Below are 16068 nucleotides of genomic sequence, written 5' to 3' on the forward strand. Positions count from 1 at the left end.
ATGACAACTCTACTGACATTCAGATTGCAGTAAGGCTTGAACACATTACAAAAAACAACAACAAAACCCTAGCAGCGTGACAGTAATTTTGCTCACTGGAATAACCTTTTCTTAAATGTTTTTATTGTTATGTTAATCACCATACATTACATCATTAGTTTTGGATGTAGTGTTCCATGATTCATTGTTTGTGCATAACACCCAGTGCTCTACACAGAACATGCCCTCTTTAATACCCATCACCAGGCTAACCCATCCCCCCACCCCCCTCCCCTCTAGAACCCTCAGTTTGTTTTTCAGAGTCCATCCTCTCTCATGGTTGGTCTCCCCCTCCCATTCCCCCCCCTTCATTCTTCCCCTCCTGCTATCTTCTTCCTTTTCTTTTTTTCTTAACATATGTTGCATTATTTGTTTCAGAAGTACAGATCAGTGATTCAACAGTCTTGCACAATTCACAGCGCTCACCATAGCACATACCCTCCCCAATGTCTATCACCCAGCCACCCCACCCCTCCCACCCCACCCCCACTCCAGCAACCCTCAGTTTGTTTCCCGAGATTAAGAATTCCTCATATCAGGCTCACTGGAATAATCTTAAAGAGTCAGGAATACAGGACTTGGAAAACCTTTGTTGAACGTTTGTGCCTGTTTAAAGTGCCTGCATACCACAGCTGATTCTGCATTTTATTTTCTAAGATTTTATTTTAGAAAGAGAGAAAGAGCACAAGGAGCAGAGGGGAAGGAAGAGAGAGCGGCAAAGAATCTGAAGCAGACTCTGCACTGAGCAGGGAGCCCTATGCAAGGCTCAATCTCACAACCTAAGATCATGACCTGAGCTGAAACTAAGAGTCAGACACTTAACTGAGCCACCGAGGTGTCCCTGATTCTGTATTTCCAGTATCCCCAGTGCTCAAGTAGACTTTTGCCCCTCATGCTAACCCTTTCACTACTTGTCCTGGGTTATTTGCTTCTCATGGCCCAGTTCAAGTTTCATTCCAGTGAAGGCAGTCCCATGTGTCTTCTAAAATTCCTGGGATACTCAAGCACAAACCACAGAGGCGCCAAGCCCTGGGTTAATTTATAAACATAAAGATCATTAAACTGTTAATAGTTCCACATTTCAGATTATCAACTTTGAGGCATTGAGAGTTCTCACAACACAATGATTTTAAACGATCGCTATAACAAGGTGAATTTAACCAGCACTTTCTGACACCTTTTGAGATTTTGGTTATTCACGTGTATGATATTTTCTCTCCTTTCTGGATGCCCTTCAGTGGTCACAAACCAAGATCACGTTTTTTCATTAATCCTGGTTTATAGATTGGCTTGCTTTTCTTTCTTCCATCGGTCATATGGATTTTCAGTGGCCATATCACAGAGGTGCACATCATACACATTTTGAGTAGAGGCTGAATGGCCAAATGCTAAACTCAGTATTCAGCCGAGCTCAAAAGCAGATGTCACCACTGGAAAACACATTTCTGGGATACAAGGATAAATCCACAATTTTAAGCCAAAGAAAAATTGCATAACGGTTTTTTTTTTTAATCAGACATTTTAGTCAGATTTTAAAAGCTTGCAGGTTCTGATACAGGGAAAGGTCTCAGGTGGTCACTGGTTGCATGCCCACTGTACTGAAGTCATTAGAAAAGGAGAATGATTTTCTAGCTGCTGTACCTATGACATTGCTGAGTGAGCTAGCCTTCACGTCCTCAGGCTTCCTCCCCTCTCCGAGGAGCTAGGTTATGCACTTAACTCTTCCATCACTATCTCTCCAGCCCTCTCTAACCCTCCCCCCACTTTCCCAGACTCTGCTAAGCTAAGTTGTCTGCACCAGGGGAGGAAGGGGAAGGTGCTAGGTACTGGGCGAGAACGGCATGGACGGAGGGAGACAGGCGCCAGGAGAGGACACCAGGGAGGGGTCAGCAGGGCCAGGGCGCGAGGGAGGGTGTGCAGAGTGGTGCAGCTGGGAAGGTCAGGGAAAAGGAGGCTGCAAGGAGCAGGCATGCGAGCAGGGGGGAGGAAGGAAGGGACGGGGACCGGTGAGGAGAGGACCCGGGAGAGGGAGCCAGTGGTGCGAGGCGAGGGCGCCGCGGCGGGCGCAGGCAGGGTGCTGGGGGGGGGGGGGGGACAGGGGCACGCGGGGAGGCGCCAGGCGGCCGGCCGTTACCGTTGCGCGTAGTGAACGAGGAACATGGCCAGGAGGATGCGGTTGGGCGCGCGGCGGAGGCGCTCCGCCGCCGTGCCGGCGCACACGCACAGCGGCACGGCCAGCGAGGGCAGCTCCTGCAGCGCCCAGGCGGCCCGCGCGGGCACCCGAAAGGCGAGGCCCGGCGACGCGTAGCGCCCGTAGGCCGAGTCCACCCGCCTGAGCACCACGGAGCCCAGGAGGCCCAGGGCGCACTGCAGGTAGGCGAGCGCGTCCAGCTGGAGCTTCTCGACCGGCTCCATGGCGGGAGAGGGTTGAGGAGCCCCATGGCCCTGCGACCACTTATAGGGCGGTGGCGGCGGGGGTGAGGGGGCGGGGGGCGCGGTTACCTGAGGCCAGCGCCCACTGCCGACGCCGGGACCCTGAGCCGCACCCCTCCCCTCCTCCAACGCGCGAGGCGCTGGCGCGCCGGTCCCGCTGGTTGGACTAGACGCGGTCCGGCGCGGCGGGAGGCGGGCAGGCCCCACCCCCCCCGCTGCCGGAGCCCCGCCCCCGCCGCTCTGCGCACGCGCGATCGCGGGCTGTCCGCGGAGCTGCCTGAGCCCGCGCGGGCTACCTCGGGGCTGCTCTCCTGGGGTTTCCTTTTTGCTCAGGGCTGCCAGTGCTGCCCGTCGCTTGCTGCTCAGCGGGAGCACGGATCGCGGCCCTTTGGGCGTCTTCCTCGCAGCGCCCGCGGGCCCGGGAGCGGCGCAGGCGCGGAGCCCGGGGGGCCTCGCGTGCCAGCCCGGAAGTCTGCGCGGCCGACGGTGGCGGGAGCTCTGCGGGCGGCGTGCGCGGCCGCGTGGGCCATGGGGCGGCGGGCGCGGGGCCGGCGGCTCCAGCAGCAGCAGCAGCAGCAGCAGCAGCGGCCGACGCGCGCGGAGGACAGCGCGGAGGGCGGGGGCAAGCGTCAGGAGGCGGTAGGACCCGGGGCGCGGGCGGGCAGGGCCCCCGTTCGTCTCCCGGCCGCCGCGGCTTGCGGGACGGCGCGGGGAGCCTTCTCCGGCCCGGGGTAGACGCGTCTCTTGTTCCTCAGGGCTGGGAAGGCGGGTACCCCGAGATCGTCAAGGAGAACAAGCTCTTCGAGCATTACTATCAGGAACTCAAGATCGTGCCAGAGGGCGAGTGGGACCGGTTCATGGAAGCGCTCAGGGAGCCCCTCCCGGCCACTTTGCGAATTACTGGCTACAAAAGGTAAGGGACCTCGCGGAGCCTTGATTTCCTGGAGTTGGGGTCAGTTCAGGATGAGGGTGCCCCCCTCGCCCCGCCAGGCCCCCGGCGAGTGTTGCGGGCCTGGAGAGCTGCTGTTTACCGGTGCTGTGGATTCCAGCGTCTGGAAGCATTGAGCAGGGAGCACGGGGGTCCAACGGAGTAGGCCGGGGGGTGTTGCAGTTCGGGAGGCTGGAAGACACGAAATGCAATCTGAGAAAAGGTGGACTTCCGGGCCTTCGGGAGCCGAGGATGCCTCCCCTTTGGAACACGTGAGAATTTATGATATTACACAGTTTGTGCGAAACTCCGGTTCTCTTGTCTTTTTAAGTCCCCGTGGTTCCATCTTTCCGAGATGAGTTGCAAGTAGATATGAACCCTAGGAATATTTAGGACGGAAGGAATGCAGTAGTAGTCCTTTTAGCTTGTCCTTTAGTGATGAAACGAGAGTTGTTTAAACTTTGAAGGGATAGGGTAGAAAGGCACGATGAATGAGGTCCGCTTTCAGCGCAGAGATGGTTTTGGTTTTAAGACACTTGTCATCTCAGGTTCACAAAAGACAAGATGTATATTAAGCCTTTCAGATTGGATCAAAACTTACTTATTTTTTAATAGCCACGCAAAGGAGATTCTCCATTGCTTAAAGAACAAGTATTTCAAGGAATTGGAAGACCTGGAGGTGGATGGTCAGAAAGTTGAAGTTCCACAGCCCCTGAGCTGGTAGGTAAAACAAGTCTTCAACCTGATGGAGGTTCTTTTGGGATTTTAATCTTTGTCAGCTGACGGCATGTTTTTTGGCAACATGTTTTCTACTAGCTGAGAGAATTTGAATGTACTTTACAGACATCCCTGTGTGCTTTTACCCAGTGCTTTTTACCCATATTATTTTACTTTAAACCGGTGTGCAGCTTTTTTTTTTTTTAAAGATTTTATTTACTTACTTGACAGAGAGAGACACAGCGAGAGAGGGAACACAAGCAGGGGGAGTGGGAGAGGGAGAAGCAGGCTTCCCACGGAGCAAGGAGCCCGATGGGGGACTCGACGCCAGGACCCTGGGACCATGACCTGAGCTGAAGGCAGACTCTTAACACCTGAGCCGCCCAGGTGCCCCGGTGTGCAGCTTTTAATGAAGGATTTGTGGCTAAGAGTTACTTGGTTCAGTTAATTTTTGCAAGTCGATCATCCTGTTTCCTTCTGTGATGGTACCACTTCTACCCATTTCCATTTAAACCCCTTGTTTCCTCACGTTGAAGGTGTTGTCACGTGGCTGTCCTACCTTCAGCAAAAGGACAGATTCGACCTGACAAAGGTTGCCACGGACTGCTCCAGCTGATTCTATATTTCTTTTTCTTTTAAGATTTTATTTATTTTAGAGAGAGAGAGTGCACACAAGGAGCAGAGGGGAAGAAGAGAGAGGGGAAAAGAATCTGAAGCAGACTCTGCACTGAGCAGGGAGCCCTGTGCAAGACTCAGTTTCACAACCTAAGATCATGACCTGAGCCAAAACCAAGAGTCAAGACACTTAACCGAGCCACCGAGGTGCCCCTGATTCTGTATTTCCAGTATCTCCAGTGCTCGAGTAGACTTTGCCCCTCATGCTAACCCTTTCACTACTTGTCCTGGAGGCATCCTGTGGGTTATTTGCTTCTCATGGCCCAGTTCAAGTTTCATTCCAGTGAAGGCAGTCCCATGTGTCTTGGAAAATGCCTGGGATACTCAAGCACAAACCACAGAGGCGCCAAGCCCTGGGTTAATTTATAAACGTAAAAATCATTAAAGTAAACTGTTAATAGTTCCACATTTCAGATTATCAACTTTGAGGCATTGAGAGTTCTCACAACACAATGATTTTAAATGATCGCTATAACAAGGTGAATTTAACCAGCACTTTCTGACACCTTTTGAGATTTTGGTTATTCACGTGTATGATATTTTCTCTCCTTTCTGGATGCCCTTCAGTGGTCACAAACCGAGATCACGTTTTTTTTCATTAATCCTGGGTTATAGATTTGCTTGCTTTTCTTTCTTCCATCGGTCATATGGATTTTCAGTGGCCATATCACAGATTTGTGATAGTCAGATTTTAAAAGCTTGCAGGTTCTGATACAGGGAAAGGACTCAGGTGGTTACTGGTTTCATGCCCACTGTACTGAAGTCATTAAAAAAGGAAAATGATTTTCTAGCTGCGGTACCTATGACATTGCTGAATGAGCTAGCCTTCACGTCCTCAAGCTTCCTCCCCTCTCCTAGTAGCTAGGTTATACACTTAACCAGTGCCTTGGTTTGGAGGTTTGACTGATGGTACTGTTTGAAGCAGGGGCAATCTGATACTTTTCAAAAGAAGTGGGTTTAAGGTTGCCTTTGTGCACATTTCTAATTGTCTTGCATGTTGGCTGCTTCATATAATCACCAGAACACCTTTGTTCCTTAAACCTTGTGTTTAGAAATGCAGCTTTTCAGATGAGGAAGTCTGACGGGCCAGTAAAAGGAGCTGAAAAGCGTGCATCCTGTAGGAAAGAGGTGCCTGTGGGTGGGTCATTGTGGGCATTTTCTTCTGCAGGTTCCAACAGATAACATGAGAATTAGGCTTGCTACTTTATTGTTCTCTGCAAACTGCAGTTCAACTTTTGTTAGCCCTTATAACATTTAACAGGTGCTTTTCCATCTTGATTGTTGAACAGCCGCAGGGGGTCCATGAATAGGCAATTCTCCAACATCTGTGTGTTCTCTGGGTGAAGAAGGAACAGGAATCACTAGTAATTACTGGTGATTTTCCTCACATTGCTCTTTGCTGAAATCTTCTGAGCACACCAACTGAAGGGGTGTGAACAACATACTCTGTGATTGGGGTTCCTAACACTCAGCTTTTCCATTATCAGTGACAGTTAATGACAAGTTTTATTGTACAAGCAAATTTGCTGGTCAGGTGTGGGCTACCCATAAGTCTCTTGGTGAGCAAGCAGAGCAGAAACTACCAAAACTTCGGGTGGTTTTCTATGTTGTTCAAAAAATAGAAATACATTGTATAATATTTTAAGCTTTTGGTACATAGTGGAATTAAATTTAGGAAAGTGTTTTTGGGAACCATGTTTTCTGGAAGGGATATTAAGTAGGACTCATAGTTTGGGCAGGTTTCTTTTTTTTCCTTTTTGTGGACTCAGAACTGTAAGGCATTATCCCAAAGCATTCTCATAAAAGCTTCGTTTTGACAATTGGTTGTTGAGAGTATACCTTATTGTCATTCTGTTTATGTTCTTTTTAACATGTAAACTGAAGATGATTTGTCATAAGTGTATATGTTAATAGAGATGTTTTTCCTGTAAGAATTTTTGGGTATAAAGATGACAGTGATGCTTTTAATTCATCCTCAGAAGACATGACAAGTTTCCAAGTAGGACTTGAAAGACTCAGGAGCTACATTCGAATTACGTAACTAAAAATTAAATTTAGTTCTTTAAGATACCTTATTTGATGTTAAAAGCTACAAAGATTTTAGTAAACATTTGTTGGTCCAAAAAAAATGGTTACTAAAACTGTATAAGATGCATACTTTTTCATTTTAACGGTCAGTTTTTGTATTTAATGATTTTAAAGTTCTTAAGTATTTTTTTCAAAAGATTAATAACTTTCACAATCTTAATTACTTGCCGTGGAATTTTCATCCTAGTAAAATTACATTTTTTAAATGGAAATTCAGTCTGAAATGTACATAAGGAAATATTTGCTCAGATTATATCTGCTTTATTTTTATTTGAAAATGAAAATTCAGCTATTAATGATTAATAGCTAGATTGAACAATTCGTGGTTGATTGAGTGCATGTGACATTGAGCTTCATGATGTTTTGGTGATTTGGCAAGGTGGTAACTTGCATGATTCACTGTAATTGATCACATACAGTTCAGGGTTGCAAGAAATTTCGTAAAAGTCATTGATTGCATCACAGTTCAGGGTTGTAAGAAATTTCGTTAAAGTAGGTGTCTTGGCTCCCCAGTCTTGCAAAGGTTGCACTGAAACAGCAGATTTTGCCAAATACTGCCAGTGAAGGCAAATCTGAGTATATTCCTACCATTTCACCTCTAAGGAGGCCAAAGGGAATATTTAAAACTCAATTCTTTTTTAATGGCGTGATAAGTATGGTTGCGTTTTGGTTTTAGATTTTTGAAGCAGGTTAAATATTGAAGGTTCCGGACATAGGGAATAGAGACAAAGTGCTGGGACAGCGGGAGGGTGGCCATGAACAGATTCAGCCAGTTTTATCTTGTTTGGTAGAAAGTACTTCCCAGATATATCTCATAATAGCATGATAGTCGAGTAGTGTCTTAAAATTTCAAGGCTTGAGTTTGTTTCACCTAATCATTCTGTTTCAAAGCAGTCAGATATATTGTTTTGCAAGTGTTCTGGTTTCAATTTCATGGCTGTCACCGTAGCTACAATGTGATGCTTGGAAATACTGAGTAATAAGTACAAAAACAGCAGTGAGACTTATCACTAAGTACCCAGTAGTGCATAGCTTGGCGCTGGGTTGGGGGGAGTGGCCTGGGTCATAGTAGTGCGCCAGCTGGAGCCTTGGAGCCCAGTGATCTGTGTGAGCCACATTTAAAGAGACCTGTTCCTAATTGGTGATGTCATCGTTCTAGAAAGTTTAAATGGCAGGGGATGCTTCTTCATTCTTCGGTCTATACAAGTAACAGCCTAGGAGTGCAAGTCAGTGCAGCAGTGATCCCCAGGGTTTTTTGGTGTGTAAAGTATTTCAATACATTATTGGGCTGTTTTGTTTTAGACATGAAAGGTATCATTAAAAAGATTACGATTAAATATCAAACATTTTGATAGTTCCTCAACTAAGTGATCTGCATTTCTTTAATTTGTTGTCTTTTTTTCTTTAAGATTTATTTGAGAGAGAATGTGGGGAGGGGTGGAGGGAGAGGGAGAATCTCAAGCAGACTTCCCTCTGAGCACAGAGCCCAACTTGGGGCTTGATCCCAGGACCCTGAGATCATGACCTGAGCCGAAATCAAGAGTCGGATGCTTAACTGACTTTTTTTCTGATAGTCTCTGTACCATTGTTAGCATACATGGTGAAGAGCAGAGGAGTCTCCATTTTCTCATCTGTTCTTGAACATTCATCATTGCAATTTCATGGTAACGTCATATATATATATATCTCTTCAAGCCACCCGGCTCTCCTGTTTCCGCCTGGTTTATGCTATAGTTAGACACCCTGCAGTCTTGGCCGACTACGAAGAGGATCGTGGATGGGAGGAAGTAGAGCAAAATTGGGTGTCTAGTTAGTGTATGATCGGTAATAGCAGGAAGTTGTTAAGAGAGCACTTTAACATATATAATCCGTGGATGCTTTATTTTCTTTTTGGTCAGGTATCCTGAAGAACTTGCCTGGCACACAAATTTAAGTCGAAAAATCTTGAGAAAGTCTCCACAATTGGAAAAGTTTCACCAGTTTCTGGTTAGCGAAACCGAATCTGTGAGTAGATTTCTTTAGATTTGTTGGTTCCCTTGAAGCTTGAAATGTGCATTAGTGTCTTGGTTATATTTTGTCCACACGTGTCACCGGGAGTGATGAGGTAGATACGGTGTATGGAAAAGTGTGCTTGTCACCTTTAATTTCTGAGGATTCCTACAGCTGCTCTCTTCTTTGGCCCATCCAGTTGTGGAACTCGGGGAGGGTCTCAGCCACAGTTGTCCCCTTGATGTATTGTTTCCTTGCTCCTCCTGGATCTGGCCGGCCACAGCGCCGGGCCGAGCAGCACACTGCGCAGGGAGGCATCGCTCAGGAGACAGGCCACTCCATCTGCTCCCACTTTGTTGTGTCTGTTCTTTCTGGGCTCCTGTCTCTGTTCCACCTTTGCCACAAAAAAACAACAAAATCTGACTTTGACAGCTTTGGTTCTCCCATGACACAGTGTCTTCACCTTCTTTGCAATCCTGAATTCTTTGGTTCGGTTCAGTCCCTAAACTTCTCAGCTTTAGCCTCACACCTCCTCTCAGTAGCTTTTCCCTCCTGCCTCACACAGTTAAACCAGGTACCGCGTGTTTTGCTGTTGAACTTTTTGGTGTTTTGGAATTGTCACTCTGGCATTTAAAATCCAAGTTCCCCCTTCCTGTTCTCTAGTCTCCTTTTTCTAGCCAAGGAAACCTTTGTGTTTGCCTAGATGGTGTTCATTTCTTTTCATCCTGAGCTCCTGGGTGGGCTTGTAGGATTCCTGTGGTTCCTGCACATCTCCCCTTGAGGCCCTTGGCCCTGCCCCGTTCTCTCCTGCCACGGTGGTGCTCTGTCCGTTTAGGTGACCTGGTAAACTGGCCTCCTGCTTACCGGGGCTTTCCACCCTCTCCCCCAACCCCATAAGGGAGAAACAGAGCTAGGTGCTGACCCATTCCTGATTCTGTCCTTGGGTCAGTACAAGAAGGGGTTCTCTGCCTGCACTTTCCATCCAGATGTAAGGTCAGGCGAGGGTAAACTAAGAGAACAGTTCAGGTTTGAATTTCAGCAGAGCAGAGGGTTTGTGGCGAGTGAGTTCCCTGTTGGGCAGACTGAAGAGCCGCGTTTAGGTGGAGGAGATGGGAGGTGAGTGTTGGTAGCCTGGATTGCAGAGAACCGGTACAGGTTTTTGATCGGGCGTTGGTAGGGTGAGATGCCCTTTGGGGTATTCGAAGCCCCTTCAGAACGTGCGTAGAAAGGAAGTGACTCACAGCCGGCTTGTCTAGTCAGGGACTCTGTCCCTGTACAGCTCAGATGCTTTGGTCAAAAACTTGGATGAATGCAGGAGGCAGGCTTGTCAGGATCATACGTTTAACCTGGAACCTGGAATCAGTGTGCCTGGTGAGTGGATGGGGATTCAGATAGTCTCCACAGACTCCTTGCTGGCCAGAAACCCACGAGGTGAACATCCGCAGGTTTGGCTGTGAGTCTGTGTCTGGTTCGGACAGACGCGCAGGTGTGAGGTGAGCGGCGGCTCCCCGGATGGCTCTTCAGGTTCAGAAGAGCCAGGTTGTCATGGGGCAGAGGTCTCCTGGCAGCTGACGGCCTCTTGCTTTTTAAAGGATGATTTCTAAGGCATTCAGTCTTATGGTGGGTGAACTAGATTAGTGATGAGGCCAGTGCTGGACCCTGTCAAGAACGTGTGTCTGAACAGGCGTGCGTGTTAACAGACGCCCTGCCCACCGGCCGAGACCTAGAGGGCTGGTGGCTGAGTGGGAGTGGTGGAAGGTGGAGGCACTGGCTGGGCTCTTTATCTTCTTCAGGGGCAGTTCTCAGGAGGACAAAGCAGACAGGGGCTCTTCCTACAAACAGACAGGACTGAAATAGAAGTTGCAGTTTTAGCTGAGAGGGACACCTTGCTGGCAGTGGCTCTGTGTCCTCTGCTCATGGGGCTCGCTCCCTGCTGCCGAGGGTATGGTGGTGCCTCTGTCCACCTCTGAGCTGCTCATCCAGCTTCCGTTCTTTCTCAAGAGGGCGAGTTGGGCAGCATAAGTTTAAACTTCCCTTTCTTTTGTAAAATCCGGGATTATACGTGCATTTCTAATATTCCAACAGTAAGTTCTGCCATTAATGGTTATTCTTCCTTAGCCTTTTAGGTAGCAACCATTTACCCACTAGGATAAAAACCTGTCCTATTTACGTAATGTTCTACGTGATAGTATTAACTGTTTTATTGCATGGATGAGGATTATGTGGTCTTTTTCTGTTGCATATGAAATAATGCCTAATACTGAAAATTTCTGCCTTTTTAAATATTGTTCTTGTTTTTTTTTTTTGATTTTACTTTCTAAGGGAAATATCAGTCGTCAAGAAGCCGTTAGCATGATCCCACCACTGTTACTCAATGCTCACCCTCACCATAAGGTATTGTGTATTAAACAGAAAGTGGCTTTGTTTGTTGACACCTTTTTTTCTTAATATAATTCTTGTTTTTTTTTTTTTTCATGCTTTTGATGGAGAATGCTGTGTTTTATTTTAGGTTCTTTTTTGCATTTTTGTCTTATTTAAATTTTACAACCCATAACTGTGTTTCTACTCTTAAAGTTTGTTCACTAATGTGTTTACTGCACAGATCATCGGTCTTGACTGACTCAGATTGAAAATCGTGATGAACACGTCCTGAGAACTTGTTACATGCCAAGCATTGCTTTGTGCTCTTCTCATACATTAATTCAATTAATTCATTAATTCATACATAACATCCCCGTGAGGGTAGATGCTTTCCCTGTCCCTGTTTTTTCCAGATGAGGGAAAGGAGGCAAGGAAAAATAGAAGCAACTAGTTCAGGGTTTGGGGGCCAGCAAGTGGCTGGGCTGTTTGAGGCCTGGGAGTTCTGTCCCTTAGCAGGCTGCTTATAGTGCTGCTTGCAGTTGGTGTCCTTGCTCGTCATCTCCTGAATGGAGTGCTTCCACTGGTCTGTAGGGTCATTCTGTTCTTGTGGAGAGAGTATCTTTCTCAATATATCACGTTTTAGATTCCTTCTGTAAAGAAATGTATTTAAGTCTTAGAAATCAAAATACTAGAATGACTCCTAAAATTGTTTTAAATTAAGTGTCGAATGTTTGATTTCTTAAAACCTCAAACATTTCTTGCTTTTTAATAGATCTTAGATATGTGTGCAGCGCCTGGATCAAAGACCACGCAGTTAATTGAAATGTTACATGCCGACATGAATGTCCCTTTCCCAGGTATGCATTGGACTGCTCTGTGGAGGGTCGGAATGCCACTTGGCTGGGTGTAGATGAGGAAGAGATGGTAACACTGCCTGTGGGTTGGGTCTTGAAGCCTTCTTCAAGGCTGTTGCAGTTGGTGTCCTTGCTCGTCATCAACCTTGCTGGCAGTGGCAAGATGTTGACAGATGGGTTTCTGTCCCTGAAAGTAGAACTAGACATTTCGCATGCCACTGTGACTGGTTCCTAAACCAACGTGTTTGTGCATCGGGGTGGAAGCGTGGCTTCATTCTAGAATTACGTGTGTCTTCTGTGAAATTATATGGTGTTGCTATATTAAGCCATAGTAGGTAGATTTCAGTTTGGATCTTCAGTAGTATCATTGTCATGTTGGGTTTTTGTGTTGGTTTTGTGGTGACTCACTCTCTACGGGAATGACAGTAGAGTGTCGTGAAGAACTGCTGTCAGGCCCGCCAGCTTCACACACCGCCCCCCCCCCCCCCGCGGTAGGCGACAGTATTGGACGTTGCATCCTGGACTTGGGGGCGTTCTGAGCTTGCTGGTGGCTCAGACCATGGCTGCGATCTGCTGTCGCTGGTGCTCCTTTCTGGGGGTTCTCTGAAGACGCCTGTCTGTGGTGGTGTTACTCTTCAGATGTTTTATCTGCTTCTGTTGCCCCTTTTTTTATTCAAGCCACCTGCTCTCCTTCTGTCCTAATGGGCATGCTTGTTTAGCTTTGTTCTAAGTGTTTTTTTCCTGTGACAAATAACTTTGTTTAAAAGGCTTCTTTATTCTTTTGTTTTTAATTATTTTTTCCAAATTAGTGGTAAAGAGCCTCTTTCTATTATCAGTGTTTAGCATTTCATATTTTCTTAAGAGCGATCTTGACTATAAAATGTTTTTAGGCGTATGTGCCTTTTTGCCGGCGGTGGAACCAGAAATAAGAGGCTGCACCTGGGTTTTAGCCAGGGGGTCAGACCAGAATCGCCCAGGCAGCCTTCAGGAGTAGCCTGGGCCCCACCCCAGAAACCTGATTCGCAGGGTCGAGAATGGAGGCCCATCATACACGTGCAGTATTTTAAACACTTGTCGGGATTCTGTTGTCTCCTACCGCTTTCTCTCTCCGTTCTCTTTGTTTTAATTGTTATTAAAAGTAATAGATGTTTTTGGCATAATAATTGTTACAAAGTGAGTAATTGTTCAATAGTTGGAAAAATAGATCTTGCAGTTTTAGAATTTTATGTGATCATAAAAATCTATGCTGAGCCATCTTTTTGGACTACTTAGCTTATTCTGGCAAATCTTATACTTGGGTCTTAAAGTTTGGTGGACTGCTGCTGCTTGAAGTCTGCCAACCAGGAGTGTACGTATTTCAGAAAATTATTCTACTTCTGCATTTCACCTGACGCTGTAACTTTCTGTTCTCAGAGGGGTTCGTCATAGCGAATGATGTGGACAACAAGCGTTGCTATCTGCTCGTTCATCAGGCCAAAAGGCTGAGCAGCCCCTGCATCATGGTGGTCAACCACGATGCGTCCAGCATACCTAGACTCCAAATAGATGTGAATGGGAGGAAAGAGATTCTCTTCTACGATCGCATCTTATGTGACGTCCCTTGCAGGTATTTATGTTATTAAGAAACCAAAAAGCCTAAAATCCAGTAAGGAAATCAATTTAAATATAGACTGATGTGAATTTGCACACAAATACACATGGAGTTGTACACGTTCTCATGGCAGCTGGTATGAAGACACAGACACTCAGAATTTCAGTGCCACCCAGCAGAGCAGAACGAGGGTGTGGAACGAAGAGACACAGATGGAACGGTTCCGTAGTCTTCACAGGGGCAGAGGAGATCCCTGAGGGGGTAGTAGCGTCATAAGCTCTGTCGTCGGTCCAGGAAATGATCGTTAGGAATGGTTGTTCCTCCCATTCCTGATTCCGCCTCATTATGGAGGGATGTGGAATAACACTGGGTTTTCATGACCAGTCTTCTGTTACTCAGCGCGGTGCGACTCCAGAGTTCGGACCCTTGACACACTCAGTGTGCCTGTGTTTGTACACATACATTTCTTCAAATTTTATGTGTAAGTATTAGATCGTTAGCGTTTACCTATAAGAGAATTTTATGGATTAATGGAATAACTGAGTTTTTCCAGAAAGAAAAGGAGAAAACAAAAGACCTCTCTTAAGTTCCCAGAGGCAGTGACGTAGGCCATAGTCACCTTGTGAGCACATGAATTTGTTTAGCGGGGAGTGCAGAAATCACCACAAAACTGTGTTAGCATGGAATGTGATGCTTCCATAAGACACCCGCTACCACACTCCATCTCACTTAAACCACAGCAGATTGCCTGCTTGTGGCAGAACTCATTGTGAAAGCTGTAAGTCCGTAGTATGAATAGGATGGGGCTTTAAAATTCTTGCAAGAACGCCTTGTGAAATAAAACTTAAAATGGGTCATGAGCCACAGTTGTCTTGATTTTCCTTCAGCTCAGATGTTTTCCCATTCCTGTGCTCTTTTGACCAGAAACCGGTAACTCACTTCTCGTGTTATCTTGGAGAATGCAGGGACCTTCTGAGCACCGAGTTGTAAGCTGAGGAAATCCTAAATATTACGGTAGAATTTTAAGCCACCACTGTACCAGCAAGGGATGTCATTTGAAAGCCATTATATCTGATAGGGCATTTTCATTCTCCTGTAGCCCCTTCTCCTCAAGACAGTTAACTAGACTACCGAGGGAGATTAAACTCTACAGAAAGCCAGCTGATCCAGAAAAAAATGGGTAGTTAAAGTCAGATGTGGACAAAAAGATAAATTGATCAAGTCTGTATTATAAAATTTACATGGAAATAATTTCCATTAAGTAAAAATAGAAAATCAAAAATGTTTGATGCATAGAAAAATCTTGATAAAGAAGTTAAATTGGCTTAATTGAATTTGCTGTGGAAAATCCCTTATGAGTATAAGTTTACCATTACCTACGTAAATCTGATTAAAATGCCACTGTTGATTAACCGAGTTGTTAAGTAACAGGATCCAAATGGCTTCACAGTTCTGTGTCCTAGGTCTGAAAATTAGTTTTGCTAGTACTTCTCTCAAATGGAAGCAAATTGATACATCTGTAAGTCTTGAATGAGGTTATCTGTTCAATTCTGTTATTTCCTTATCTAATCGAAAATTAAAGTATAATTTAAAAGTTTTAATGTCATTAGTGTTCCTAAAGCAGAAATAGAAAGTTGATAGTAGTTTGTGAGAATTTAGGTGGTGTTCTAATTGGTGTATATAATAATAATAAAAATACCCATTTTGTAATTAGCTTGGATATGACATAATGGTTATACTCTAATTGGTCTACCTGGTCAGAGTTTTTAAGTTCTTAAATATCTTCCTTTCTAGTGGAGATGGCACTATGAGAAAAAACATTGATGTCTGGAAGAAGTGGACGACCTTAAATAGCTTGCAGCTGCATGGGTGAGTCAGGCTGTATCCAGCGGGCTGTCCCACACGGAGCAGGGGAGGGCTGTCGCTGCATTTGGGGACAGCATCTGGAGCTGGAGTTGTTAATGGTCACTCTTGAGAGAGTTTGGGTACGTATCAGAAGTAGTTGTTTTCAGAACCTCTTCAGAGTAGTAAACTGAAGACTGTATGTATACATTTCAGGTACATATTTATCAAAAGTGCCTTTTATGACAATTTCCTGTAACATTTCAAGACCTGTTTTCCATGAAATGACCACTTACCTTTTACTGTCTCACTCATCTTTGTTCTGTTTTCTGTTCTTTTGTGTTGAATTATTTTAACATTTTGACCTCAGATACTTAACTGTCTTTAAAGACAGTTGGGAAAATTCTTAAAAATAGAAGAAAGAGAAGATCTCGTAACTCAAAGATAACTTCTGTAATGTCTGGTGCGCTGTGTGTTTTTCTGTGCATACCAGTCTTGAGTGTATGGTCTTCAGGGCTATGGATTCTTTTTTCATTTAACATTAGAATTCT

The 16068-nt window shown here is 45.7% G+C and overlaps 2 protein-coding genes across 2 annotated transcripts in view; one reads left to right on the top strand and one right to left on the bottom strand.

Annotated features, from left to right (window-relative positions):
* SRD5A1 (steroid 5 alpha-reductase 1) overlaps positions 1-2508 on the bottom strand; it is a 20398-nt gene extending 17890 nt beyond the window's left edge. The window contains exon 1 of the mRNA XM_027604823.2: positions 2174-2508. Coding sequence (XP_027460624.1) covers positions 2174-2454 — 281 coding nt within the window. The 5' untranslated portion in view covers positions 2455-2508. The remainder of the gene's footprint in view (positions 1-2173) is intronic.
* NSUN2 (NOP2/Sun RNA methyltransferase 2) overlaps positions 2277-16068 on the top strand; it is a 27646-nt gene continuing 13854 nt past the window's right edge. The window contains exons 1-9 of the mRNA XM_027604821.1: positions 2277-2412; positions 2806-3111; positions 3228-3385; positions 4016-4120; positions 8779-8884; positions 11192-11263; positions 12003-12087; positions 13498-13690; positions 15470-15544. Coding sequence (XP_027460622.1) covers positions 3001-3111; positions 3228-3385; positions 4016-4120; positions 8779-8884; positions 11192-11263; positions 12003-12087; positions 13498-13690; positions 15470-15544 — 905 coding nt within the window. The 5' untranslated portion in view covers positions 2277-2412; positions 2806-3000. The remainder of the gene's footprint in view (positions 2413-2805; positions 3112-3227; positions 3386-4015; positions 4121-8778; positions 8885-11191; positions 11264-12002; positions 12088-13497; positions 13691-15469; positions 15545-16068) is intronic.

This window comes from Zalophus californianus, chromosome 5 (genome assembly GCF_009762305.2).
Source record: "Zalophus californianus isolate mZalCal1 chromosome 5, mZalCal1.pri.v2, whole genome shotgun sequence".
In the NCBI taxonomy this organism is placed as follows: Eukaryota; Metazoa; Chordata; class Mammalia; order Carnivora; family Otariidae; genus Zalophus; species Zalophus californianus.